The 27138-nt window shown below is 41.2% G+C and overlaps 2 protein-coding genes across 3 annotated transcripts; one reads left to right on the forward strand and one right to left on the reverse strand.

Annotated features, from left to right (window-relative positions):
• Positions 1-14767: 14767 nt before the first annotated feature.
• On the reverse strand, positions 14768-16399 carry LOC108028057 (charged multivesicular body protein 5). The gene is made up of 5 exons (XM_017099695.3): positions 16193-16399; positions 15976-16127; positions 15526-15691; positions 15052-15282; positions 14768-14987 (listed from the first exon to the last, which is right to left on the reverse strand). Exons 1-5 carry the CDS (start codon positions 16259-16261, stop codon positions 14925-14927), a joined length of 681 nt encoding a protein of 226 aa, XP_016955184.1. The 5' UTR covers positions 16262-16399; the 3' UTR covers positions 14768-14924.
• A 117-nt stretch (positions 16400-16516) lies between these two features.
• Positions 16517-25724, forward strand: LOC108028624 (integral membrane protein GPR155). 2 transcript variants are annotated; one of them, XM_017100544.3, is made up of 13 exons: positions 16517-17173; positions 20758-21047; positions 21728-21867; positions 21930-22261; positions 22324-22489; positions 22553-22792; positions 22854-23045; positions 23110-23263; positions 23519-23611; positions 23668-24043; positions 24100-24474; positions 24536-24661; positions 25002-25724. In XM_017100544.3, exons 1-13 carry the CDS (start codon positions 16983-16985, stop codon positions 25201-25203), a joined length of 2877 nt encoding a protein of 958 aa, XP_016956033.1. In that variant the 5' UTR covers positions 16517-16982; the 3' UTR covers positions 25204-25724. The 2 variants fall into 2 exon arrangements, with proteins under 2 accessions (XP_016956033.1, XP_016956034.1); XM_017100545.3 differs by having other exon boundaries at positions 23519-23587.
• The last annotated feature ends 1414 nt before the right edge of the window (positions 25725-27138 follow it).

The raw sequence follows: 27138 nt of genomic DNA on the forward strand, positions 1-27138 counted from the left end.
AAACGCGGCAACAACAATTTATTTACAGTAAAGCACACACACTTGCACGGACTCTGTGCAAATTTGTGAGATCACATGCATGTGCAAGTGCATTTGCTCTCGTGCACTCTCTGGTCGAAGCTTTTTTCTCTTACTCTCTTCCCCCGACACTTGCTCTTTCGTTCAAAACTCTTTCATGGAATTCTCTTGTTTTTCGCCCGCTCTGATTTCATTCAAATTGTTTAACGCAAAAGTGCAAATACCGCAAAACGGTGGGAGAGTTTGCTTGTTTATGTTATTGCTGCTGTTTTTGTTGTTTTGTTGTTGCCACTCCAGCCGCAAATTTTACTTTTCATTGTGCGAAATTACTCACAAGAAACATATTACAATTTGTGAGGTAATTTCTGGCTGCGAAAGGGCAGGGAACTGCAAATTGGCGGGCAAATATGAACGTCGATGTACTGCACACGGTTGTGCGTACGAAAAGAAAAAAATAAAATGTTTTACATTTAAATACATATTTTACATTTTTAAATTTTAAATTTTTTAATACATTTTTTTTGGTTTTAGAATTAATAGGAAAGGAACGATATCCAATTTCTTGAAATCCTTAAATTTATAGAATATTTTATTTAATAATATTTTTATCGTTAACTATTAATATTACTATTTATTGATAATTAAATTATTGGTAAATTAAATAAATTAAATTGTAAATTATAAGGGTTAAGTAATAGAGAAACACCTAAGGTTATTTGGAGTACCCGTTTTTGTTCAAATATTGTAATTTTTTCTAAAAAAAAATCAATGCTGAACTAAAGTAATAAGAACTTTACAATTTCCTGAATTCATTCGTGCTCTGCATTCAAAATTGATTCAAAATACTTGTAATAAGTTCATTTGTATTCCCTTAAAACACAACTTCAGTGTCAGCAAAGTACGCAAATAAATACGAAGAATCTAGAAAATTTTCCCAAAAACTGCTGCAAATTTTCCACCACATTCAGAGTCGGCTAAGTCCTTCGGCTTTTAAGCCCATCCCTGACCTCAGCAAAGCGTTCAAAAGCCCCGAAAACGCCGAGGAACCTTCACTCTCCGCCGCAGGTTCATTGCTCAGATTCAAGGCACTAACCTGGCCAAAAACGCCACTACTACACTTCTGTCAACAACGCTTAGCTCCTTCGCGCGACATAAATAAAACAAAATATAATAAAATGTGGAAGAGCAAAACAAAACCCGAAAGCTTTTCAGGCCCCAGACTTCAATTGAAATTCGCGGCGTTGTCGCTTCGATCGCACTGGAAGGTCGTTGCATTAAAGAGTTTAATGACCAAGGAAACTTTGCCGAAATATGAAACAAAAGCGGGACGCGGCAACAACAACTAGGCGCTGCTGCGTAACTGCAGCGGGCAGAGGGCGGCGACGTCGGCCGCGGCAGCGGCGGCGGCGCAGCGCCCACAACTCACTTACACTCCTTTCATGGCAACAACACTTGGGAAAGGTCAACGAACAACATTGCCTCGTCGGTCAAAAGCAGAGTTCAAGCGAACAGAGAGGGACGGCGCGAGAGGGCGAGCGAGAGAGGGATAGATGCAGAGAGAAAAATGTCGGATCCCGGTTTTAATAGGTTAACGGATCGATATTACCAATATTTAAATGTACATATTTAGTTATAGACCACAAAATATAAGAAACCTCTTTGTAATGGTAAAGAATTCGCGCATTGAAAAAAATGTACCTTGAAACTATTTGAAATTAGTTAAAGGTACATATATAATTTGTTATTTATGCAGTTATATAAATTAGTTATTTGAAATTATTAATTTTTCACATAAATAATTACCTCAGGTATAATAAATATGTGTAATCTCTCTCAGTGCATGGGGAGTAAGAGGGCAATACGCTGATGAATTTTTGTTTTGCTTTTGCTTTCGCGTCGAGCGGAGTGAAATGGTGAGTGAGAGAGCGGGCTGGCGAGTGAGATGGCGATCGGGAGTTGCTCCAAAAAGAAGCACTACTCCCCCCTCCCACCCCAAAAAAGAGGAAAAAACATGATTCACCACGATTAATAATTTATTAATTGTTAGTCACATTCGAGCTATTTCCACGCCGCCAAGCCGACAAGCCAGCAACGTAACCAGGCAGCGCCGCCCACGCCAGCAGCGATGCCGCGGCGCGACGTCACCGTTTGCATTCATTCACTTTTCAGCCGAGAGATCAACGCACTTTGTGTTGATCCCACGAAACAATTTGCCGTTTAATGCACCCAAAAAATTATAAAACACAAAATCAAGAGCAGCAGCAAGGGGAATTCAACTGCCACAAGAAATGCAGCGCGGCGAAAATGATTTCGTTTTATTGAGTAACTTTTATGGGGAATTTCACTTTTGATTTTAAGACACCAACAGTACAGCACGGGGAAATTCTTCTGACTCAGCTATTCATTTGTTAAATTAAATTTGCACTTTATCTACTGTGACGGCTTGAGGAGGAAAGTGTGTGTTAAACTTGTGTTCCTAAACAGTTAAGTATTCATCTATTCTGATCTATTTTTACTGAACAGAGTGGAGCACACTTAAAGTGATTTTAAAATTAAAAAATAATTAAATTGCTTGTCAACATAGTAGAGGATTTTCTATTTCGTGGCTTCTTGTTTAGATAAATAAATATAGAAAATCAGACAACAAACATTTAACGTGAGTAAAATCAAATATAGAACAATTCTGGATTAACGCAGAAGTATCTTTAGTGGAACATTTAAATGGTACTCTTTCTTCCACCCAGAAAAACTAATTGATCATCCCATAATTTAAAAGATTGCTCTTAAAGTTAAAAGGAAACTTATTCAATACGTAACATTATTCATTTTTCCATATGATAGTTATAATATTAATATTTTCAATTCAGTGCAAGACCATCATTAGCAAATAATATGTTACCATTCCTAAGCCAACTGGAGCTCTTTTAATCCTTATATGTTTTATTTGACTGTTAGTAAAATAAGGAAAATAGTGCAGGCTGAATAAGTATTACCAAACCCCCTGACTGCGCTTCCCATCTTCGATTTTGATCGATCCGGTGAGTGAAACAAAATTAAAACTACAGTTCCACTTGCATTTTGCGGCAGCACAAACTGCTGACGTCGGCAGCGGCGCAGACCGCGCTGCGGCCGCGGTGCAGCGACTGCAGCCCAAGCAAGTTTTGTCACTGATAGCGAAAAACGAAGTAAATAAAAATAAGATACGCGCACAAAGCCAACGAAAGTTGGCCGCTAAGACATTGAAATATTTCGTTGCCGTTGCCGTTGCCGTTGCCGAAAAAAGACCAAAATCCGAAGCATGAAACAAAAATAACATTTTAGGAAGAAATCGAAAAATGCCCAACATGGAAAAATGCAATGGGCTGCCTGTGGAGAAGATAAGCCCGAATCCGAACCCGAATCCGAACCCGAGTCGGAGGCCGAAAAAATCGAAACCGCCGGAGTAAATGTGTCGGTCAAATTCCTTGGCCCGAGCGAGGATGCCCAGGCTGGCCAAGATGCCGCGGACCTGGCCAAAAGGCATCGCGTTGGCCTCGCCGTTGCAGGGTGCAAGTACTAAACTCGTTTGAAAGTTGCAACCGCCGATGGAGGTGGCCAGGGGAGGGGCGGGGGTGGGCCGCAGATCCAACTGCAGTAATGTCTTTCTTTTGGAAATTATGGATTACCTCGGGAGAATGAAGGCGGCGAGGTTGCTTGCAAATTCGAGGTGTCCAAAAAGGATTGGCCATCGAAGGCTAAAGTTCAGGGGAAAGACAAGGCGAAATGTATGAGGTGAAGTTGTGTTTTCATGGGATATCAAAGTATTATTGGACCAAGCTAAAGTTGCCATAGGTACCTTATTTTAAATTTAATTTTTTTTCATTTTGTGATTTTAAATATTAAGTGTAAAATGCCTATTATAGGCATGTTTGGTTTGCTTTTTAAGATATATGGAGTTAACTTTTAATGCTTTCATTAATTTAAACCTCTGTGTACTTAAATATTATATTTCACATAGCAAAATTAAGCTGAAAATCTAGATCAAGCTGTCAATAAAAAATGCCATTAAAATAGTGATTTAAAAAAAATTAAAATAAATGTTATGTTAGAAAATAGAGTTTCTTAAAGCCAAAATAAATTCCCCATTCTAACGCACTCAAAAGTACCTAATTAAAATATTAAAAAAAAATAAATATATTAGTTTAAATTTAAAAAAAGTTCACCTTCCCTGAGGTTAAAGTTCGCCCAAGCGTCTTAAAATCCTTTCCAAAGCGAAAGTGCAATTGATTCTGATCTGCATTTCATCGGCGGAAAAAGGAGAGGAAAACGTTTTGTATATATTTTTGCATGACCAAAAAACAAAAGCGAATCCGAGTGCAGAAGAATGAAAAAACAGAAACGAAAACGAGAAGAAAACATCTCTCATTGAAACTGAATGCAGCGACGCAAATAGCGCGAAAGGGACGGGGCTAGGGGTGCGGGCGAGCGAGCGGGATGCAGCTAGTGCAGGCCAAACATTTGAAGATGCACCATAAAACCAGCCAACAGCACAGGCCCACTGCAGCTTCTCCCCGCTTCCGCTTCCTCCCCTCCGGCTCCATGCAGCCATGCCCATTCCCAACATGCCAGGCAACATTAGAAAACTGCAACCCAGCGACGCCGGCAGAGCGGCGGCCGAGGCAGCGCTGCAGCCGCCGCAGCAGCAACGAAACTGCAGCGAAAGAAGCGAATGAACCGAGCGACTGCACGGTGGGCAGCATCGGCAGAGAGCGACTCCCCGACTCCGACAGTGGGAGCAACTTAGAAATGGTCGAAAATTAAACGGGGTTTGGAAAAGATACAAGTTATCAACATATGATTGCAATTGTAAAGACAATTAGTCAAGCTTTACCTAGTCATATTTACATAAATAACTCTTTACTTTTACTTAAGGGTTCCATAAAAATTATTATTTTTATTTTTCAGCTATTGGTAAAATGAGTTGAAGATTCTGATTGTATTAATGAAAGATGAAGTGGTAAATAGGACATTGTTAAGAGCTATTTTTTCTTCAAAATGTTAAACTAAAATTGAGTTTACTCACTTACTTTTAGTTTACTATAAAGCCAAAGAATAGGTCCTTAAAATTTTCTTCTCCTTTTATTAATCACTATAACCCCTTAAATTTATTATCTTTTAATAAATATTTTCTTTAAATAAAGTTGTAAGGTAAGGTTTAAGTTAAGGACCTTAAATATAAAATACATCATATTTCGCCGCCTTAGGATCAGTAAATGACCGTCCAACAGAAGAAGCAAATAAGTGAAACTCAAAATGCGATGCGGAGCCCATTGTGCGGCCAGCGAGTGTATGCATCAAAAAAAACAGACAGTAAATCTGATTGTTTGGGGTAATTGAACTTTCTTAAGAAATTGCGACATGTACATGTACACTTTGAAAAGCTCTGGATTTGCGAGCGGCGGCAGTAAGGCAGAGCTGCAGTTGCAGCAGATACAACAGCAACATCGTCGGTGGCAGCGCCGTCGCAGCAGCAGCAGCAGCAGCAGCGGCAAAGCAGCAGCAGCACACAAATGTACGCCAATGACCGAGTTCGGGTGAAAGACCTTCGATAACCATCGTCATCATCATCATCATCGTCGTCGTTGTTGCAGTTGCAGAAACTCAGCCGCTGGCAACGTCATTATCATCACCGCGGAGTGGGAGGCGGACGGGTGGTGCGCGGCAGAGTGGAGTAACGTGCTCTGCTCTCAGCGGCGTCAATGCATTGCCCCCCAACAATAACAACAAAACAAAAACAAAGCGGGAGAGAGCGCCCGCTAAGAGTAGCGCAAAATGCGAAATTCATTGAACTAAATTTAGCATCTCTCTTTCGCCGCTCGCTCTCTTCTATTTTCACTCTCTCTCTCGCAGAAAAGCGCGGGAGTTGTTTTCGTTTCGCCAGCGCACATGTGTGAGTGCGTTTCGAGGTGCATTGCAAGACCTCAACTAAGGCTAAATGCGAGTGTAATAGTGTGAGCATTTGGGGGCTATTGAGATAGGCGCGTTAGATTCTCGGGAGTGACTCCCAAACTGCGGAGCCTTGGCGCTCAGAGCGGCACGTGTTTACAGTTGGAGCGCCACTGGGCTATCAAACTGCCAATGCAACTGTAAATCGCACGAGCTGTTGTTGTTGGCTCAGGGCAGCGGCGAAGGACAATCAACTTTATATAGTCGCGAGATCCTTGACTCTTCGAGAATATCTCGATGGGAGGAGGACTGAAAGCACTGTGAGTGTGAGCGTGGGCCCTTCGTAATTGATAATACGTTGGAGCCATTTTAGTTCTAATGAGTGTGTGTCTAGATTTAAATATAATAACTTCTGTTTTTAGATCAGATAGAACAAATAAATCAGAAAAGAAAATATTTTTGTTATTTTCTTAAAGTAACACAGTGCGTATACGTAATATGGAGATGGTGGAAAGGAAGGCCCTTTAACTGGTAATATTTTTGCAATTGTTATTACTTGTATGGATAAGTATAACATCAGTTTTTTGTGATAAACTTAATGTTTCAGAGAATTCAGACTTTTATCTATGCATCTCCAAGAAGGTTTTAAAAATAAAATCTAAGAAAATACTTTATAAAATTAAAAAAACAAATTATTTTTAAATCTAAAAAATTAATTAGTCAAGTGAACCAAATTAAAAAAATAATATACTTTGGTTTAACTTTTTGTTTTTAGATGTTACGTTTGTGGCACAAACGGTTTCTATAACAAAGCAAGTAACTTAAAAGGCCACACTGCGTATGAGTAATTAACACAAGAACGATATCAAATAGCATTTTGATCTATAAAAAGTCCTAGACCAACTTAGAAATACTTTATGAGATGTTATGAGAGATAATCAAATAAGTGCAATAAAGTATTTAAGAAAGTCTTTTGAAATTGATAAGATCAAGTAATAAATTCGTATTAAAGTTTAAAGTTTAAATGCTTAAACTCTAACCAGAGCTAAGGGCAGTAGCTACAAGCTCAAGAGCCAGTTCAATAGTTCATTTCCAAAGGGAAAAATAGTTTTATGTTGTCTTTGAAGGACATCGGATTTTCTAAGAGTACAGAAAGGGAAGCCTTGCAGGATACTCTTGGCCTTCAGTTGCGGTAGTATCTCGACTGCAGCTGTACCCGTATCTCGACAACAGACCAGGCTGAGCGGACCAGACCAAGAGTGAATTTTTGTATACTTTTTGTTTCTGTTTTTTTTCGGCGCTGAAGTGAATGTACGCGGCGTCAATGCACGCTCTGCGTCGGCTGAGAATGACGCGGTGGCAATGTCACTGATCCTGACGTTGACCTCTGCCGGAGGTCTCTCTCCCGCTCCCTCGCCCTTCCTCTCGCACTGTCTCCCTGGTTTCTCGAAATTTTGGTTTTTTATATACATATGTATACACTCAGAAAAAATATTTTTGTTTTAAGTTTATTGTTTATTTTCACTTTAGCCTGCTTGCAAGATTTTTAAATAGATCAAAAGAATTGTGAAATTGTTCAACTTTTTGGTATTTTTAAACAGATCAAAAGAATTGTAAAATTGTTTTCTTTTCCTAATATATATTAAAAAAAAATTATAGGTAAAATTAATAATCAAATTTCAGTAAAAAACTTACTTTATTTAAAAAAGTACTTATTAAAAATGTACTAATTTAGTTTTTTCCCTGTGCATAAATATGTTTACTTTATTTTGGCAATGACTTGGGCTTTTTCGGTTTCGTTTTCGAGCCTGATTTTCGGTTCTACGCGGCAGTAGCTTGGCCCGAGTTATTTAATTATTATGCTCGAAGCTTTTTGGGCAAGGTCATTGAAAACCGTGTTGGTCTCGCCGCGGTTGTTGTTGCGCCGCCGCTTGCCGGCAGGCGGACCTCTCTTCGCCGCTTCTACTCACTCGGATTGGGTCTTAATCAAGGTGAGTCACCTTGGCCTTATTTTCGAGCAGCGCACTCTTCGCCTGCCCGTCCGTGTGCGCGGCCTGCGAGTGTGTGCGGCACTCACGCATTGCCAAAAATACAAGAAAAAGCGTAGCTCGCTCTCGAAGGGAGAACCAGCGAGCGCGCAGCCCAGTCAACTGTTGCTGTGCCTCTGCCGCTGCCGCTGCCTCTGCCTCTGCTGGCATTGCGGAAGGTCATGATTTTCGGCACTGGTATGGGTGAGCGACTTGACTCGCTGGCATTTGCCTTGCCTTGCCTTGCCGCTGCCTTTGCCTTTCCGCCGTGCCATTCTGCTGCCGAAGAGCCAAACCGTATCTGACACACGAATCCGAAGCCGAATTCGATTTCCTTGCTCGAGAGCTTTGGCCAGGTTTATTCGGCGAGCAGATGCTGCTAGATGCCCTCATTAGGAATGAGTTAATGTACTTCACAAAATTACACTAAGTGACTAAGAATCCTACATTCATTAAAAAAAGTAAATGATATTAAACTAAGATTAAATTTAAATTGTAAAATCACAATCCAATAGGTAATTTACTTTGGTCTTTAAGGGACAATTATAAAAATCAATTCAAACATAAAATTTCACAAATAATTGGATAAATGAAAATATATTTTTACATTGGCAGTTATGAAGAGTTAACAATTTAAAGTGCCAGTTTCAACAAAATAGAAAATTTAGGTATAGGTTCAAGAAAAAATCTTTTTTAAATAAGTACTATAAAAATCTAAATTATAATTTAAATTTTTGAATTCAGTGAATGGGCATCATACTCTATAACTGAAATATTTAAGTACATATTAAAAAACATTTATCAAAGCAACAACATTGAATTACTGAAAATTATTAATGTAAAAATAAATATTGCATGTAATGAAGTATTTCACTTATTGAAAACTGGTATAATCGAAAACTTGTCTCAAAAAAAGGTTTGTTCACTTTAAATAGCAAACTTACTCTTACTAAATTTTCGAAACAAACTTAAATTTATTTAACTTAAAAATAATTTTGGAACCCTTGCTAAAAAATACCATAATTTTCAAAAGCTTCGCTTTTAATCATAATGTTTTTAAATATTATTTAAGGTATATTTTTAATTTATCTTTCATTTTTCTTTTGGCTTCCAAGTTGCAGAGCAACTGACCCTCTGGCAGACCCTCCGCCAGCACTTGCCATAGTTCACTGTTGGCCTGGCTTTCGATTAATCGTTTGCTGCTCACTGGCTTTTTAGGCACGAGCCCTGCCATTTTAGGCCTATTGGGGTAAACGTTTGTCATGGCTACGCTTATCTTTCGTGCCTCTTGAGCCGGGCAAAATGCATAATTAAAAGCGAAAATCATACGCGCGGCGACACACGAACGAAATGGAAATGAAAATATCAAAAGTGGTGTATCCGAAAGATACGCGGATCGAGACGGCGACTGCGGCTGCGACGGCGACTGAGCCACGACTTGGACTTGCACTTGGCCTTGCGGAGTCGAGCGCTCCGCTCCACTCCGTTTTGTGGGGCCGGGGGCCTTGAACCTCAATGTGCCGAATTGTGTGCTGTGGGGGCAGAAGTACGCTGCTTTTCGGAGCCGCAGAGTTCGCGTTGAGCCAGCAGTATGTGCTTTTGCCTGGGTTTTTCGGCTGGTGTTTTGTTGAACTTGCCGCAAGCGGCAAACAATAACAAAAACAGCGGGCTGCCCAGTCATACAGAATGCCGTGCGGAGTTACCAACAAAGCTACGCGGTCCCAGACCCACAAAAATCAAACGTGACTTAAGGTTAAAAAGCGTGTGTGTTTGTGGGTATCAACTTCATTGGCACGAAGCATCTGCTGGGGGATTTTCATAGTCACTTTAATATCAGGCACACAGCTCTTAGAACTAGTTTTCAGCCACAAGCGGAGAAGGCCCGAAACCTTTAGACAAGGCGATTGCCCAAGAGCACCCGACAAATATTTCAACAATTGGCCGGGCCATCAAGTGGATTTCTTTCGGTTTGCCTAGGGCGGCCTCCGTGTGCGTGTTTTCGTTCTGTTCGATTTTTATCAAGTATACGCCTCATGGGCCGCTTATCAGTTGGCCGAAGCCAACAAGATCACGGAATGCCATTCACGGCTTAGCCAGTTGGCCAGCTTATTGGGCTTATGACTGTTTGTCGAACAGGCCGTTGGAGTATTGAGCCAACCGTAAATCATGCTGATGTATGGATTGGTAATGAGGAAGTGGCTGCCTTGGCTCGGCAAACGGTCTCCAAAGTGCATTAAACAGGAGTTATTGTCGGGCGACTACTAGACTATTTCGAAAGGCAAATATGACGAGGACGAATGCTCAGAGATAACCGAAAGAAGTTGCAAAAATGCATGTTTAGGCGCTTGCAGTGCTAACCGTTTTGGACTTCCCACCTTAAGTTGCCAAGGCCTTTTGGGAACTCTAGACTTCCGTGCAGATTATGTTTAAATTGTTAAGAACACATTAACAAAATACATACACCTTGTAAAATCCTGAGTTTGACTGAAGATAACAAGCGCTAGCTTCCTTGCCAAATTCTAAATAGAACTACAAATTAATTATTTTATTATATTTAAACAAACAACTTTTATAGTGCGTCAGCATAATTATTATATGATAAATAACAATTATGAAGATAAGAACATTTACCCAATATACTCAAATTGTATTTTGTGGCTTAATGACGTATCTTTAAGATAAATGGCATCACCATAAGTAAGATACTTCTTAAATCGTTTCATAATTTTGGTTCTCAATATGGAGAAAAACAAAAGAGGCTATCACTGCGCTCCTTCACCTGCACGCCACCCTTCACCCTCACATAATTTCCATTTATCGCCCCGTTTCAGAATCGAAAATGAACGGAGCCCCGCAGCAGTGAAAAGGCAAGAAAAGCGAGTACTTGGGCGCAACTACGCCGGCGACTAGTAGTATCGCATGGACATGTGTGCGCGGGCATAGACAATACTACGGTCTATAGTATAGTACGTATTTGAATGGTGCGCTTTGTATCGGCCTCCGAATGTGTCTAGAGCTTCAATAGCAGGCCAGGGTCATGCGACATGGGAGGAAAACTGAAACTGAACTGACGCGAAACTGAGCGAACTCGGGCGACTGTATCTGTGTGTGGGTCTATTGGTATTCGGGGGTTCGGCGGTGTGCGAGTGCTGTGTACGTAGTGCCCGTTATCGGAAGAAAACGCCGAAAGCTCGCGTTCATTGCCTTTGCGGACGTTTTCGACTCTCCCGCTCTATCTGCCCCCCCACCCCGCCTGCCATATCTTTCAGATAGTTTTGGAAGAACCTGATAGCGTTATAATAATGCCTACGGTACGGTTTTTCTACCGCCGAAAAAGAGATTATCTGCTGGGAACCCACGCAGGAGAATCCCATGGGGCAGAGCTCTGCCGAATTTTCTTATCGGCGGGGGGCCCAGGGCTATCGCTTTTGCTTGGCACATCTCATTTAGATTTTTTCGCCTTTTTGCCTTAGCTTGTTTTGGTTTCATTTTTGGTAAATGGGAATGGGGGAATGGCAGCGTTTGGTGAGGTTGGTCAGGGATTCTGTTGCTCAGCCGCAGGTGGAATACATTTTAGGAAGTACGTGTTTCCAGGGCCCTCGGGTCAGGCATCATTATTTATTGGCCCCTTCGAAGGCCGATCGCCTGGGTTTGACTTGCAAATCTCCATAACTTTGCGTATCTCGTAGCGCGGTTAACAAATGGAGCCGAAAAACGAAACTGATTGACATGTTGCAGCCATAAAAAATGTATAAAATAGCAAAATATAATTTATTTGCTGTGGCTCGCGGTTTTTATCGACCGCTTCTTCACTTTTTGTCGAACTCTGTTAATCGGTTAAAACCCAAACTGAACTCTTAACTGGGCCAGCGCTTGGACTGTGCAATTCTAGAAGGGTGGCCAACATCAACCGAAATCAAACGTGCAAAAAGTTTTCTTGCTAAACTGAAATTCAGCAAATATGCTTTCCTCGATTTAGGGATTAGTCATGCTCGCAATGCAAATAAAGAAAAGTGAAGAAGGAAAATGTTGGCTGGCCAAATAAAGATTTCAGTTAATGCAAATGTAGTGCTACATAAATGCTTAAAACAAGTGATAATGTAATGTAATTTCCACTCAATCTAAATAATATTCACTAAATGGTACATTTTTTTAAAATTAATAATCAAAAAGACAGTCTAACATCATAATTATAATTATAAAAAAAAAATAAATATCATTTAATCAAATTTATGGATTGTAAGGAAGCTATATTTTAAATATAAACTTGACATTTTATATATTTAGAAATGAAACCAAACCTTATTATATGGTTGGACATTTTAACAAAAATATAATAATAAAGGAATAGTATTAAAATAGCACGAAATACACATGACAGCTGCTGTTTAATAACATCCTAAACTATTTAAAATGCAAAATATAGTATATTTTTATATTATTTATTTTTTTTATTATAATATTTTTTTTAAATCCATTTATGTAATGAATTTTTGCGTTTCGCATATGTGCATTTGAAAACATGTCAAATACCCGATGTGTTAACAAAGAAAAGCTTTCATTGGTATTTCAATATTCTGTTTGATGTATTTCAAGCAGTTCAGATGCGGATTTAACTTAAAAGATGGAATTCCTGAGATCCCAGGACTCCTGTCCCAAACCCTACTTCACCGCGATCTCTGAGTTCGCTCACTTTTCCCGACATTTTCCTGAACTTTCAAGTATGTAGCTGCATGCATGCGTCTATGTGCAATGTATGTGCGGCGATGACGAAATGAACAGAGCTTTTTCGCGCTATTCGCTTCCTGCATTCGAGGCGATTGCAACTCCGCTGCCGCCGCGAGTGCAACGCTGCGTATGAGCGATCTGCCCAGCGAAAGGAGAACCCATTCTGGAATCAGCCAGTTAACCGAGATACTCACCATCTCAGGCAAAAGTAATCCAATGGGCGACGTATCCATTATGTTTGGGCAGCAGCAGATTGGGTAAAATACTCTATTGTTTCAAGTTTTCTGTGAGTTACTCCACGATCATGCACTTATTTTCTAAAATTCTTGTGTAAATATGTATAAACTTTCAGGCACTTGATTTGCGGGGGCGGCAGGGGGTGGTCAGGGGCTGGAGGGCGGGAAGAGCCGACCAAAGGCTGTCAGATGCCACCAGATACGTATTTGGCTTAATTAATTGACATTTAATCGGAACTTAAGGCCACTTGAACTGCGAGATTTGTTCGCGGGATTTCCGATGCTTCAGATCTCTTTGTAACGCATCTTATTTTTTTGATATTTTGGGATTGCACTTTCGATCGCTGGCGAAAACGCTTAATTAGCGACGCGACGGCGACGACGGCGGTGGGCGGGAAGTGGGCGGGCGGTCGGTTGGCGCGAGCGCTGCAGTTACGGTTACGTTGAACAATTGATTTTTGTTGCTGTTTGTTTTTTCTCTGTTTTGTTGTTGTGTTTGAAAAGCGAAGGTTTTCCTCCTCGGATTCGAGCGCTCGAACCTAAGGCAGAGCGAAATTTGCGACTGTCCGTTACAGCAGTCAGAAGACAACTAAACGGCGAACGCCTTGTTTTTGCACACAGGCAGCACTGCGCTGCACCGAGACCCACACTCGCGCACTCGCAACGCCAGAGAAACACACGCGCGCCCAAGTTCACGCTCTGAACTTCAAAGCTCAGTTACCTTCGCTTAACGAGCGAAGAGAGCGCCAGCGCTCGCGCGCGTGTGTGTGTGGGGGTGGCAGTCGAGTCGAGAGCGAGGCTAAGAGAGTGCAAAATGCAGTTGCACTGGCCAGAGCGTCCAAGAGAGCGATCGAAGGAGCTACAGTGCAGCCTTTGTGAAGCGAAACTGTCTTTGCCATTCACACTCTTACATGTCATTCAATATAGATTTTAGTCTTTTAAGACCAGAAAAACGCTTAGGGTCTGAGCATTGGATTTAAAGTTGATCACTCATACGCTCTGTGGCCTTCGAACTAAGTTAAAAGTTTTTATTTTCAAGTTCGTATTTAAATTTCCCAATGACAATATCTCGTCATTTTTGAGCAAATTGGAATTCTTTTTTCCCGATACCAGAACCTTAAGAAATATTTGAATTGATTTACTTGTGAAAAATGTTTTAATTTGATTAAATGTCGTATAAGTAATTTTTAAGGTAACACAAAGAGAATGAGTAAGTGTCTTTAAAACTGTCCAGTTTCCGAATAAATTTGTTGCATCACCCTAATGTACACACTAAATTCTTTTAAGCGATGAAGTTTTTTTAATTAATATTCTGAAAAAAGCTATTCCTATATAATAAAATTCAAAAATATAGGTACTTAAAAAAAATTAAAAATATTCAAGTATACACAAAATTAAAATTTGGTATGAAAATATAAAAGGTCTTTGTTGTGTAAAATAATTATAAAAGTGTGTTGCTTTTTTTATACCGCCCCGTTCTTAAAATGGTAATGAATATTTTAAAGATGTAGATGGTCACCAAATATGGATATCAAAATCAATTCATTAAAGAGAAATGACAAATGACAGTGACACCAAGTCTATAATCTTACGTACTCATAACTTTTCATTAGTAGTACGATTAAAATGATTTTATTGACAAATAAGATATTCTTAATGTGGTAAAGATTAATCCGAACTTTCTAGTTTTACAGCTTTTTAAATATCAGCGTCCACACGGGCATAAGGACATTTAGATCAACTGGGTATTGCTCCCCATCCCTTCTTCCAGTTAAGTATTTTTTATTGGATACCATATAAGCTTACCAAGTTTCAGTAAATGTTAATGTGGCGTGATTTTTTACCGGCTATTTATTGAAAAAACAAACGGGTACAAAAGTGAGGCTTGAGAGGGAATCTTTGATGGCTCCATTACATTAAAATATACAAAGCGTGCCCAAAGTGTAACAAAGGATGATGAATGGAAACCTGACAGCTGGCAGCTCCATGCCTATGTTGTCTTCAGCGAAGTAGGGATCTTGGGCAAGCCAAATTCATCAGTTTCAATAGTGCTCTGCGCGTGAACAACCAAATTTAATAAACTTATTGTAATTGTAAGGCTTTTTATAGGGATTTACCTTTCCAGGCACAATGCTATCAGCTCCAGGCTCTCGACTCGGCGCCTCCGGAGCCTTGACCACATCGTCCAAATAACTGGTGTCATCGTCCAGGGCAATCTCATCGCCCAGGGCATCCAACTCGGCTTGCAGGTCGTCGTCATCCACCTCGGGCATTCCGTAGGTGCGACCCAGTGCCTCTTGCACCTCGTCCGCCTGCTCAAACATATCGGCCATGTCGTCTTGGATGTCCTTTACGGAAAAATAAACATACAAATATTATAAAAAAAAATTCAAATTATTTTAAAACTTAATATGTAGTTTTAAAATCATTAAAAAACTAAATATAATCATAGATTTACGGATGTCTAATTTCTATAAAATATATTCTGGTACTCTGAAAATTTAAATTAAATACATTTGTCCTTCACTTCCCCGAAAAAATTTTAACGTTGTTATACCCTTTTGGTATAATATAGTATTGAAGAGGATTACCTCGATCTGGTCGATGTTGATTTTCTTGTACTCGGTCTTCATTTGCTTGACGCCGTCCTTCATGGCCGCCACTGTGGCTTGAGTATCCTTCAAGGATTGCGCCGCATAGTTGGCCTGCTCCATGTTGAACGACTGGTTGCGCAGAGATTCCGCCTGCTGTTCGTAGCTGCAGGTTGTTGAAGTCGTTTTAGGCATGTTTTATAATGATACGTTTAGGTTGGGATGGATGAACAAGTTAAAAAGAGGTACATATATAAATTCGATACGATTTGAACTGAGAACAGATCAAATTACTCTATACAAATAAAGTTTCATTTAAAATTCAGGATTAAAAAAAATCCATCTTTAAAAAGGGGATATCTCTTGATAGAGCTAAAGTTATCAAAGTAAAATCCCCCAGCGTAGTAATGTAAATCAATATGAAAATAGAGGGTGGGGTCTTGGACCTACGCCTTCTTTTGTTTGAGCACCCGGAGCGCCTTCTGTTTCACGGAGTTCTTCGCAGGACCTTCGCGCATCTTGGACATCTGCTCGCGGTATTTGCGCAGCTCCGCTTCCAGTTTGCTGATCTTCTCCTCGATGTTTGTGGCCCGGGCGTCCACCTGCGGGTTATTGGTTGTAATAAAATCCGTACTTGCTTTGTTTTTCCCATGTTTTCCTCACTTACCCCGGCTATGCAATCGTTTAGGCTTGGACCCGGCTCCTTGGGCTTGCCACGTCCAAAAAGGCGATTCATCTTGCCTAGTTTTTATCCTTGAAATGCTAAATGGGACGAGAATTTACGGCGTTTCCAGGCAATTTCGTTTTACAATTTTGTTTGATGACTAATTTTCTGCTTCTTATTCGGACTCCAATCAGCTGTTTGCAGCCAGTGATGCTGAAGTCCCAAACGTTACTCAACACTGTTGGCCATGTTGGTATTTGGTATATACAAAGGGTCATATTTAGTGCATTTCAGACTGCCAATGGTGTATTTCAACGGTCGCGCTGCGGCCCTACCATTAGCAGTGCAAATTAAAAACAATTCGCATCGGCGGGCGCTCTTAGCTCTTAACTACCCTAATTTCTACTAATTAAATAGTTTAACCAATTACGAAAGCAAGTGCCGCGGATTATAAGCCAGATATGCGAGGCTCGAACAGATGAAAGTAAAATCCGCCTGCCTGGCCCTGCGACTTTCTACCATTTTCGATAGAAAGAGTGCTAAAAATAAGCCAGCAGCAACAAATAATTGGCAAGGCTTGAGCCAGCAAAACTGCGTAGATAAGGCAGTTAAATAACAGATCAAGAGATTTGCCCGGGATAAAAGCGGCGAAAATTCGATAACTTCGCAGCTGGCCCTTTGACGTCACGGCGCATCAGCTGCTTGGCTGGCGGAGCACCCTGCTTTTCGCTATGACGCGCAGAGTGGCCCACCAACAGTGAACACCCACGCCTGAGCCGCAAAGCAGTCCCCGATGGATAGCTCCATGTACTACGCCAGGGAGCGAGTCACGGCCAGCACGGAGGCTAATGTCAGGGCCATCGCAGCGACCATGGCCTCTTCTCTGGCCAACGGCACCATTTCGCCACGCGCAGACGACGGAGGCGTCTCCATGAACAACTTCTATCCGGCGTTGGTTCAGTGCTTTGGGATCATCATTTGCGGGTTAGTAGACAGGCGGGTGTGCTTGGCACCTAGATAGCTGGCCCACGCATCCTCCCCGATTAGATTACCCATCGATTTTGCCCCGTAAACCACGCTGGTTGGCACCCCTAACGTGGTCTTTGCTTGATTCGGGTACGGGAAAACCACCCTAATGGGAAATATTTGCTCTACCAGGCAGAACTTTGTGTGCCCTTTTATTAGTCACCTCACAATTCTACCTTATTCAATGGTACAGATGGTACCACTCTTCAATTGTTTAGTTATTTTATAAAAAAAATGTGTTAATTTGCCAACGGTCTGGAAATATTTGATTTATTATCTACAATGTAGGTTGAAATACGAGAATAACTTACCATATGGTATAGGTCATTATTTGTTGAGAGGTCACAAATGACATAGTCCATCTTAGTACTTGAAACCATAATTAATATTAATATTAATTTATTTAATTGATTCACTTTGTAACAGTCTTTCTATATTTTCTGACTTTTGAACCGTCAACTAGTTATTGCCCTTAGTACCTTGAGTAACTGAGTTGCATTGTTGGTTGCCACATCCCACCCAGGGTGCAGACCCACCTTATCGCTGTGATTACTGGGTACGTGCCACAAAGGAAAGTCGTGTGTGCACTTGGTCGTACAGTGACCAGCACATATTTCGAAGACTGCCTCGATTCGATTTCAATTTCTCTGATTTGTTTTCCCCCACCTATCAATTGACACTCGAATTTTATAATCTTAGGCAAACTGCTGTCTCACTGTCTGTGCGTACTCCAATTGTCTCGTTTGCTTTTTCAAACAAACCCAGCTATTATCTTAAATCAGCTAAATTAATTTTTGTTATTTTTAGGATTATAATTCGCGGAGAGCGATATATTTGGGTTAAATTTGGCGTGTCAGCAAAGCTGGTTGTCCGATGTTCCCTGATATTATTTTAGATAAATAGTATATAATTTTTAAAAAGATACCTTTGTTTCCTAATATATAGATTAAGATATAATAGAACATGCCTTTATTTTCCGAATCCCCTTGACTTTTTGTCACATTTTCTTTAATTTATGCTGCTGTTCTGCGGATGCTTTGCGAAAAATATTATGCTTAACTTGTTGGCGGTTGTAAAAGGGTTATTTAAATAACAAAATTTCCGATTAGTCACTGCAATCGCTAACAAGTGACTGATATTCATTGATCATTCACCTGAAAATTCCAAACTGAACGAACCTTTTGTTCCGGCTATTTTATGGGAGTCTCTTTGTTTCCGCTAACTGCATTATTTCCCAATGTTTACACGCCCATTATTGGCAATTATAGTTGAAAGCGATTTCATAAATCTGAACTAATTCCCGCCGCCCGTGGCACTTTTCCTGGGAAATTGCCGTGAAGCCTCCATTGAATTTGACTTACAAAAAACTGCTCAATAACAATGGGGAGCGGCATATGTAAATTCCCCAGGCCCCCATATCAATCTTTATGTATGCATCTGAGCCGAAACTTAATTGCCAGTGGGCAATAATCGAAAGTAAAACGTTTAGAGAGTGCGAGAAACAGCGCTTAAAACCAGCAAAACAATTACAAAAATGACCTTGCAAAGCAGTGTTTAGCATTAAGCCTGTAAACAATATCTAGCCACCTCGCCTGAGGCAATATTCGCACAGCACCGGTGTGGGTTATGCAACCGCAATTACCGATTTGTCTAGCGACCACTGGCCATTACGGGCGATATGCATGCCCAGACAAAAGACCAACTGGCAGATGCGCCTCCGCCAACTGTTCAATCGAACAATTACGTACTTCGCCTGTGCAAAGTCGGGTACGATTATGCATTACTTAACTGTTCTCTCGCCGCGTTCGTTGGCATCTGCCTTTAGAACCTGGTGCTGGTAGCCCATAAGATACCCCCCACTCAGTTCTTATTTGTATCTTAGATAAATACGGTTTTGAAGGGTGTTTTCCATTGATAAAATGAGCTCTTTCTGACAGCAACTAGGTTCCGAAGGAGGTTTACCTTTTGTTGTTTACCTTTTTTGCTTACATCCACTTCCAGTAGCTTACAGTCGTTAACTAATCCCAAACCTACATCATTAGCAGTCTGAAAAATAAAGTACTACCTTTTGCACTCTGTCATTAAAGGGTAGTCCACGAAGATACACATAATTTCCAGTTTTAAGTGCTGCTCGTAATGCAATTTATTTCTGCTTCACCACTGCTATCAGATTGAAATTATATTTAATCATCTACTTGATGAATCTTTGTTGTTTGAGCGCACTGTGAGAACTTGATCGACCTGCTTTAGGACTCTTACTTGCTCTGTAGGGTGGGAGTAGCCTTATAAGCGCTACGTAATTACGGGGCATAAACACCTCAGCTTTTAATGGATTGACATGTGCATTGCACACATGTGTGTAGCTGAATTACGAGGGAAATAAATGCATTGATCTCAAGCATTCTGTACTCAAAACATTCTAATCTAGGCACTCGCAGCTGTTTCTTTATCGGATTCTGGGCGGGAGTTGCCCAGCAGGTCGCCCCGCAGTTTGACAAAATGAAATGAACTAACACTTTGTTTGGGCACGTAAGGTGAATATTTCCGTGCGGATCCCAACAATCTGCTAATTAAGGCTTTACTTCTCTTTACTAGGCTGACTAATTTCGGGTTTGTTCCTCTCGACTGACTTTCTAGAACACTTGTTTTGCTCAACAGATGAATAAGTTGGGCAAACAAGACAATTGGTTGACGTTTTCTGTTGAGCTAGGCGTTTTGCTTATGAAGTCGGTGGGCAAAAACACTTGATATAACTTGGCTTTAGATTTAGATACAAATTATTTGCCTGATTCCCGCCAAGGTTTTGATAATATAATACCATTCTATCAAAACTCAAGGTATATCGATATTGGTCACAAAGGGTATTTGTATTTCTTCTGCCTTTTCTTCTTTCCAATGAGCACACTTCCTTATCAGTCATGTCGTGTAACCTCTCAAAGACTAAACAAAACATAGATAATGTTCACAAGTGTTTCGCATTCCTGGGAAAAAGCATTCCCACAAATATATATGACACACAGGGTTCCTCAAACCCAGAAGCTGGGCTCTGCCAGTGATATCAATGAGGGGATCGCGATAAGAGATTTATGTGGTACTTCCCAACAACAAAATCAACAACATCTGCTTTAAATCCAACGTAATTGCAGTAAATCGTGTTGAGTCACACGGAAAGGTCGCTAAACTAGTTCGCTCAAAGCTGGGGGAAGTACTCCCTACTCCAGATTGCCAGACAAATTAATTTGTCTCGACGAGTGTGACAGAAATACCAATACTCGCGCGAAAATAAAAACGTTTACAAATCGCTGTTAGCCAAGAGGCAGTCCGAAATAAAACTGGTTTACGAGGGGATCACGTGTGGCTGCGGTGATTGTTTTTCATATGCATGTAGTACTCGTACACTGCTCGTGTTGATTAAGAGTTTCCGCCTTTCCGGCTGGCTTATTAGCATTATAAACACCTTCTGGTCGGAGGGGCGTGGCCCGACACGCCTTTACAACCTGATTGCTGGCTCAATGTTCTCCCTTTGCTTGCTCCTGTTGCAGCTACATCGCCGGACGCTTCAAGATCATCAGCAATGCGGAAACCAAGGGTCTGGGCACCTTCGTGGGCACCTTCGCCCTGCCCTCGCTGATCTTCCTGTCGCTGGTGGAGCTCAACTGGAGCGCGGTGAACTGGAGCTTCCTCCTGGCCATGCTCGTCTCCAAGGCGGTGGTCTTCTTCGCCGTGCTGATCATCTCGCTGCTGGTGGCCAGGCCCCTGAACTACGCCCGCGGAGGATTGATGGCCATCTTCTGCACCCAGAGCAACGACTTCGCCATCGGCTACCCCATAGGTGAGTTCTCGAGGGGATGAAAGGTGGAATTTGTCAAAATGCAATTAAGAATGTGTAACTAGATATAGGTTAACATTTTTTCTAGCTGTTATAGATAATATACAATCCATACTTCTTAGCAGAGATGCTGATTTTGTAAATTATCCTAAATAAAATGTATAATGATGATTCACTTTTAGAACTACTAGCTGGGTTTGCGCAAGGCACATTTGCATTAAATATGCAAATAACCATCAAAAGAAAAAGTACCAATTGGGAAAAATTTAAAAGTCAGCACGAACTTGGGGGCAACCAATTGTCAACGGTGACATCGTTTAGTTTCTAAACATTATGGACATCAACGTTTCAATTAGTTGCAATTTGTAGTTCGACATTAATATAAAAAGCATTTTTCGAAATAAATTACTTCATACAGGGGCTTTGTTTACTTACGGATTAAAACGACTTAAGAAATATATTTACTTATTATATTATTTACTTACGGATTAAAACGAGCTAAGAAATATCTTCTTTTGACTCATTATGCACGAAAATGGTTATTAATATAGTTAACATTGCGTGATGTACTTATACTGGTTAAAATATAAAAGCCTCTCTAAATATTTATTTATTCAGTGGGTCAGCATATGTAATATTTATTCACAAACGTTGTAGTGGCATACATTTTGTTTCCCCTGTAGTTATGGCCCTCTACAAGGATGTTCATCCGGAATATGCTTCGTATCTGTATTTGATGGCCCCAATCTCACTGGCTATTCTGAATCCCATTGGTTTGGTGCTCATGGAGATATCCAAGATAATCAAGAACAAGGAGGATGTGGTTAGTGCTTGAGTTTTATTTCTCTCCCTTTCCATTTTATTCATATTTTATATCATTCACAGACCCGAAATCCACCACTCTGTCCAGAAACTTGTCCCGCGGAGCAGATGGCCAAGCGGAATCGCTGCCTGGGCGAACGATCTATACTGGTTTTCAACACCCTTGTTGCCCTGTTCTTCAACCCTCTGCTACTGATGACCTTGCTGGGCGTGGCAGGGGGCTTCCTCTTTCCGCATGGCCTGCCCGAAATGGTGTCCAGTACTTTACGTGTTCTTGGACAGAGCTTTTCGGCCACGGCCTTGTTCCTCCTGGGTTTGAAGATTGTAGGAGGCACGGGATCGGAAAGAAAGAGCACAGGATTCCTGTTGCCTGGTGTGCTCATTCTGGTTAAAATGTAAGTGCCACCTCAAATATTTATTTATGCCAATGATCAACATGTGAAATATTTATTCACAGCTTGGTGCTACCGCTGGTCATCCGGCAGACGGTCAACATTATGCAGTCTGGCCAGAACTTCAACGACACCACTGAGCTGAGCACTTTCGGCTTTCTCTACGGCACCTTCCCAGCTGCCCCCGGGGCCTTTGTCATTGCGACACAGTACAACATGGAGGTTGAATTGGTAATTTGATTGAAAGTCAAATCGAAATTCACTCTCTATTAATTATGTATTCTTCTGGTTCAGGTTGCCCGCAGCATGGTTTTCTGCACATTCATCTCAGCACCGCTGATGTTTATATCAGCCAAAATGATATCGCTGACGAACCTGAAGCCACTGGACTATTTGCATGAACTGGATGCCTTTTCCTTTGACATCAGCGTGGCCGGGGCGGCTGCCTGTTGTATAATGCTGGTATTGTTGTTCGTGACGAAGCGCTTCAAACGAATGCCCCAGAGGATCACTTTCTGTCTGGTGCTATCGCAGGTGGGACTCTATATATGAGTGCCTTGAGGATGTGTTTTACAAAATGTTACTTCGCTTATAGCTCATGTGCTGCATTGGCGTAATCCTTTGGTCCAAGATGGAGCACGTGCATCAATGGCCCTTGTATCTACAGTTTTTCCTCTTCAACATTGGCACCTACAGCACTCGCCTGTGGACGGCTCTTTTGGCCATATCACTGCTTTTCCTGCAGTGTCGCAGCTTGTGCTTTGTGCTGAAACTATGGCCATATATGGTAACAATTCGTAACAATCAAATGATAGTATAACCTCCTTAATCTTTTATGTTCCCTGCTCTAGTTGGTGTTTGCCTGGGGTGTTCCGGCCGTCATATCGGGCCTCTTGGTGGCCTTCGACTCAAATGTGATGTCTGGAGAGAAGCATAATCCGAGCTTTCAGTACGGAAATGCTCAGGCAGCCATCTCAGTTTTTATGCTCGTTATGTGCTTTATAGGTATGCGGAAAATAACTTTTACAATTAATTTAATGACAAATTATGATGAGAAATCTATATGCATTTGAAGAGTTAATAAACCTCTGTCGGATCTTTGGCTTAAGGTTGGTGAAGTTTACTTCATTATCCCGAGCCAGGTTAGACAGTGTGTACAATGATGCGTGTAAAGTTTTCAATCTGATGTCATTTCTACAAAAGTTTGTGAAAATATTTCATAAAATTGGTAGCTAATATTCTTTGTAAATTAATTTTCAGTCACCGTTGGCTGCTTGGTGCTGCATCAGCGTTACAAGAAACGCTACGAAAAGTATATGACCTATTCACGTGAGTTGTCCAATCCGGAGTCGGGTATGTACCTGAAATCTCAACGAATATAATAACTTTAAATGTTAACGTAATTACAGAATCATCCGATCTGCACTCAACAATATCTACGACAAACCTGTTGAGCCAGACGGATCACTCGTCCATCCGACAGAGTATTCGCACTGCTTCTTATTCGTCCTCATCAGACGATGAAGAAATACTACCAACAGCTGCGGGACTGCCGGCAAACAGAACGAATGGTAACAGCAATGGAGGTGCAGGATCAGGAGGAGGCAGTGGTTGTGGCTCTGGCAATGGTACCTGCTGCTCGGGAGGAGCACCGGTAACCACACCCTCAACAACCAGCACTGTGGTTGTGGACATCGAGGATCTGTTGAATCGCACGCGTCAACGCCCCAACGCGGCCAACACCAAAGATCTGGACAAGATCGAGACTGCGCCTGCTGCAGACGAGTACGTTCCATGTGCCTATAATTAATATAATTAACTAATATCATTTATCCTTACAGAATTCGCCATCAAATGTGCAGCAGCTCCTTCAATTGCGGACCTAGCACTTCCCGACAAAGTTGTCAGACGATTATCGAACGCTATGAGGACCAGAACAGGCGGGGACTCGAGCCCTTGGAGCACCCGAGCGACACTGATGAGCACCAAACTCTGAAGCACACTGTGCTCCTCATCATCCTGCTGTGCTCCATGTTTGTCGGCCTGGCGGTGTCCATTTGGACTCTGGTGATGGAGGGAATGTCTGGCATATATCTGGAGTTGAGTTTCCTTGATGCTTTCCTCAACTTTGGTCAGGGTCTTATTGTGCTGGCCGTGTTTATAACCGACATGGGCGAGCTACTTATGCCAGTTGTCAAGCTCTGGCGCAAGTTATGGTGAGATATGATAGCTTTAATTTAAAACCTTAGACCGATATTAATGCAATTTCTTTAATAGGTATGGAGCCAATGTGGTCAGTCTGCCCCACTGGTCGAACGTGCGACCCGAAACCAAGCATATTTGTGAACAGTTCCGCAATCATCACTTGGAAAACTGCAAAAAGGATATTGCCAAGGACAGAAGGTGGGCATCAACAGTATGACAACATTTGAAACTTAGCCAATGTAGGGGTTAATTTAGAAAATTCTTTAGGTTGGGTTCCTTTTTAAACACTGTTTTTTTTTAAACCCCTTCTAATTTAAAACCTGCCTTAGAGTTTAAGCGGCAATAGGAATAGTCTTTTGGATGATAATAATTTTTAATTTTATTTAAAATAAGTAAGTATTTTGAGTGACTTTAATTCTGAACTAGTCAGCAGCTAAGCATTTTATTCGGCTTGATCCTAGCACTTTTAAAGCATTTCTTTCTAAATAATAAGTTGTTTTTGCCACTGATTATTTAAACATGTACTGGACTTTTGCAGGTGGCGCATTCGAGTGTACCGCAGGGTGTTCTACGGCACCGAGTTTGTCAGCTGGCTCATCGAGGTGGGCCTGTCCAAGGACCGCATGGAGGCTGTGCACTATGCCCGACATCTGGTCGACGGCAGGGTCTTGCGACACATCAACAACGTTTATCACTTCGAGGATAAACTGCTGCTCTACAATTTCTGCAGTCGCATCTAGAGGCAGCTACTACAAAACGAAGCAACTACGCCAAATTTAGTTCGATTTCCTGTTTAGTTTATCGTATCTTTTGTATGTAATTTTGACTGCTGTGATTGTACGCCAAACGAGCACGCACACCCAATGCAGCCAATTGTGTGTGGGTGGTGGTATAGTGGCGATGGGTTGGGGAGGATGAGCTAGTGAATTGTTTATATTGTGCAAGTAATTTGCTTGGCAAACAAAAGTTTATTTTTTAAATGTTTATTACTAAGTAGTTGACTCGGCTGGCAGCGCAAGGGGCTATCAGCTAGAGCTCTGAATAGGTGCAATATAGAATACTGATTTAACAGAAGATGAAAGTTTCCTAAATACCATAAATAACTTTGTAATCTAAACGCAACTCTATGTCACAACTAAAGAGAAAACTGTGCATAAAACGCTGTAAACGAATATATAAATATGTATACACACGTAGTATAGAAACACCCATAAATAAATATATATATACATGCATATATACCTCAAGCCGCGAGGCCCAAGAACAAAACATTTACCATGCATTTGTGTCGCATCGATTTCAATCTTAATTTGCATTGTTTTCCTCGAACACAGCCTTTTGATATCCGATGTTTTGTTGTCGAATCTTCAGCCTCAGCCATTTTCGATCGGCTTTTGGTCTTGCACGCGTCGCTCAATCTGCGTTTGCGTGTTTGAAATACCAATCCCCTTAATTCCGGACACCGGCCACTCTATTAATTGTTCGCCAGCCATCTTAAGTTTAATATTCTGCCAACGCGGCGCAGAGCTGTTTTTTGGAATGCGCCTGTCTCCCATAAACATTCCCGGAGAGAAGTCCCGACCAAGTATCATCCATTGAAGTTCTGCTTTGTTTGTTGTGCTAAATGCAGGTGATTGTAAAGAGGGCTGGCTTACTGGCGGCCAAACATTGTTGTATAAGATCTGACTCATGGCAGGGGTCCATGTCAAGTACTTTTATTCAATTGCCTTCCTAATAGTTGCAACCATTATATTCTGTGCCATGTTTGACCTTCGAGGAAAGTTAGATATATCAGGGGGGCCTAGCTCAATGTTTAGCTATGTAATGCAGTCTCAAGGTCTGACACTTCCTATCGTTAAACTGCAGTTTGATCAAGAGCTCTAATTATATAATGGCACAACAAGGATGACTCATAAGGGAAGTTGCACCCGCCTAGGAAGTGCAGTCCTCACAGACTTTTAGTTAAGTGGGAAATAATCTTGTGACTGCAAAAGTCCCCCTCAAGTAGCAAAAATAATAAATTCACTAGGACTAAGGGAATTTATTTAATAAATACTTATATATTTAGAAAAGAAAAAGGTTATGAAAGGACTAAGACTTTATTTGATACAAGAATTTAAACCTTTTGATGGTCAAACCTTTTAAATAACCTAAAAAAATATATAGAGCATATAACATTTTGTAGTTCTCATCTTTTCCGCATTATCTATTTCCTTTTTTATTTGTTGTACCACAAGTTTATTAGTTTACCCAAGCATTTCAGTGAGACTTTCGCGGTCTTATCGGTATTGACAGACTAAAAAACTACGAGAGCCCCGAGGTAGACAGTTCGGAACTGACTTGACGGACTTGAAGCAGAAACTGCAGGGCACAATTCAAGTGGAGTCACGAGTCTGGCACGCTGTCATGACCTCATACCTGATTCAGTGACCAAATCCTGGCCCATTAATCAGCCGCTTTATGTCTGAACAAGTGCAAATAGTGCGTTATTATTTATTCATTTAATTTTGCAAAAACGCGCCACAGAGGGTCGGAGGTCAGTCAACCCTTGAGCCGCCAAAAAAGCAATTTTTGTTTGTGCCAGCCGTAAAGTTCACCCCACGCAGAGGAGGCCGAAATATATGAGTTGCTGTCGGCGTTGCCTCGGGCATCCAATTTCGAGGCGCACAATTAAT

This window comes from Drosophila biarmipes, chromosome 3L (genome assembly GCF_025231255.1).
Source record: "Drosophila biarmipes strain raj3 chromosome 3L, RU_DBia_V1.1, whole genome shotgun sequence".
NCBI lineage: Eukaryota > Metazoa > Arthropoda > Insecta > Diptera > Drosophilidae > Drosophila > Drosophila biarmipes.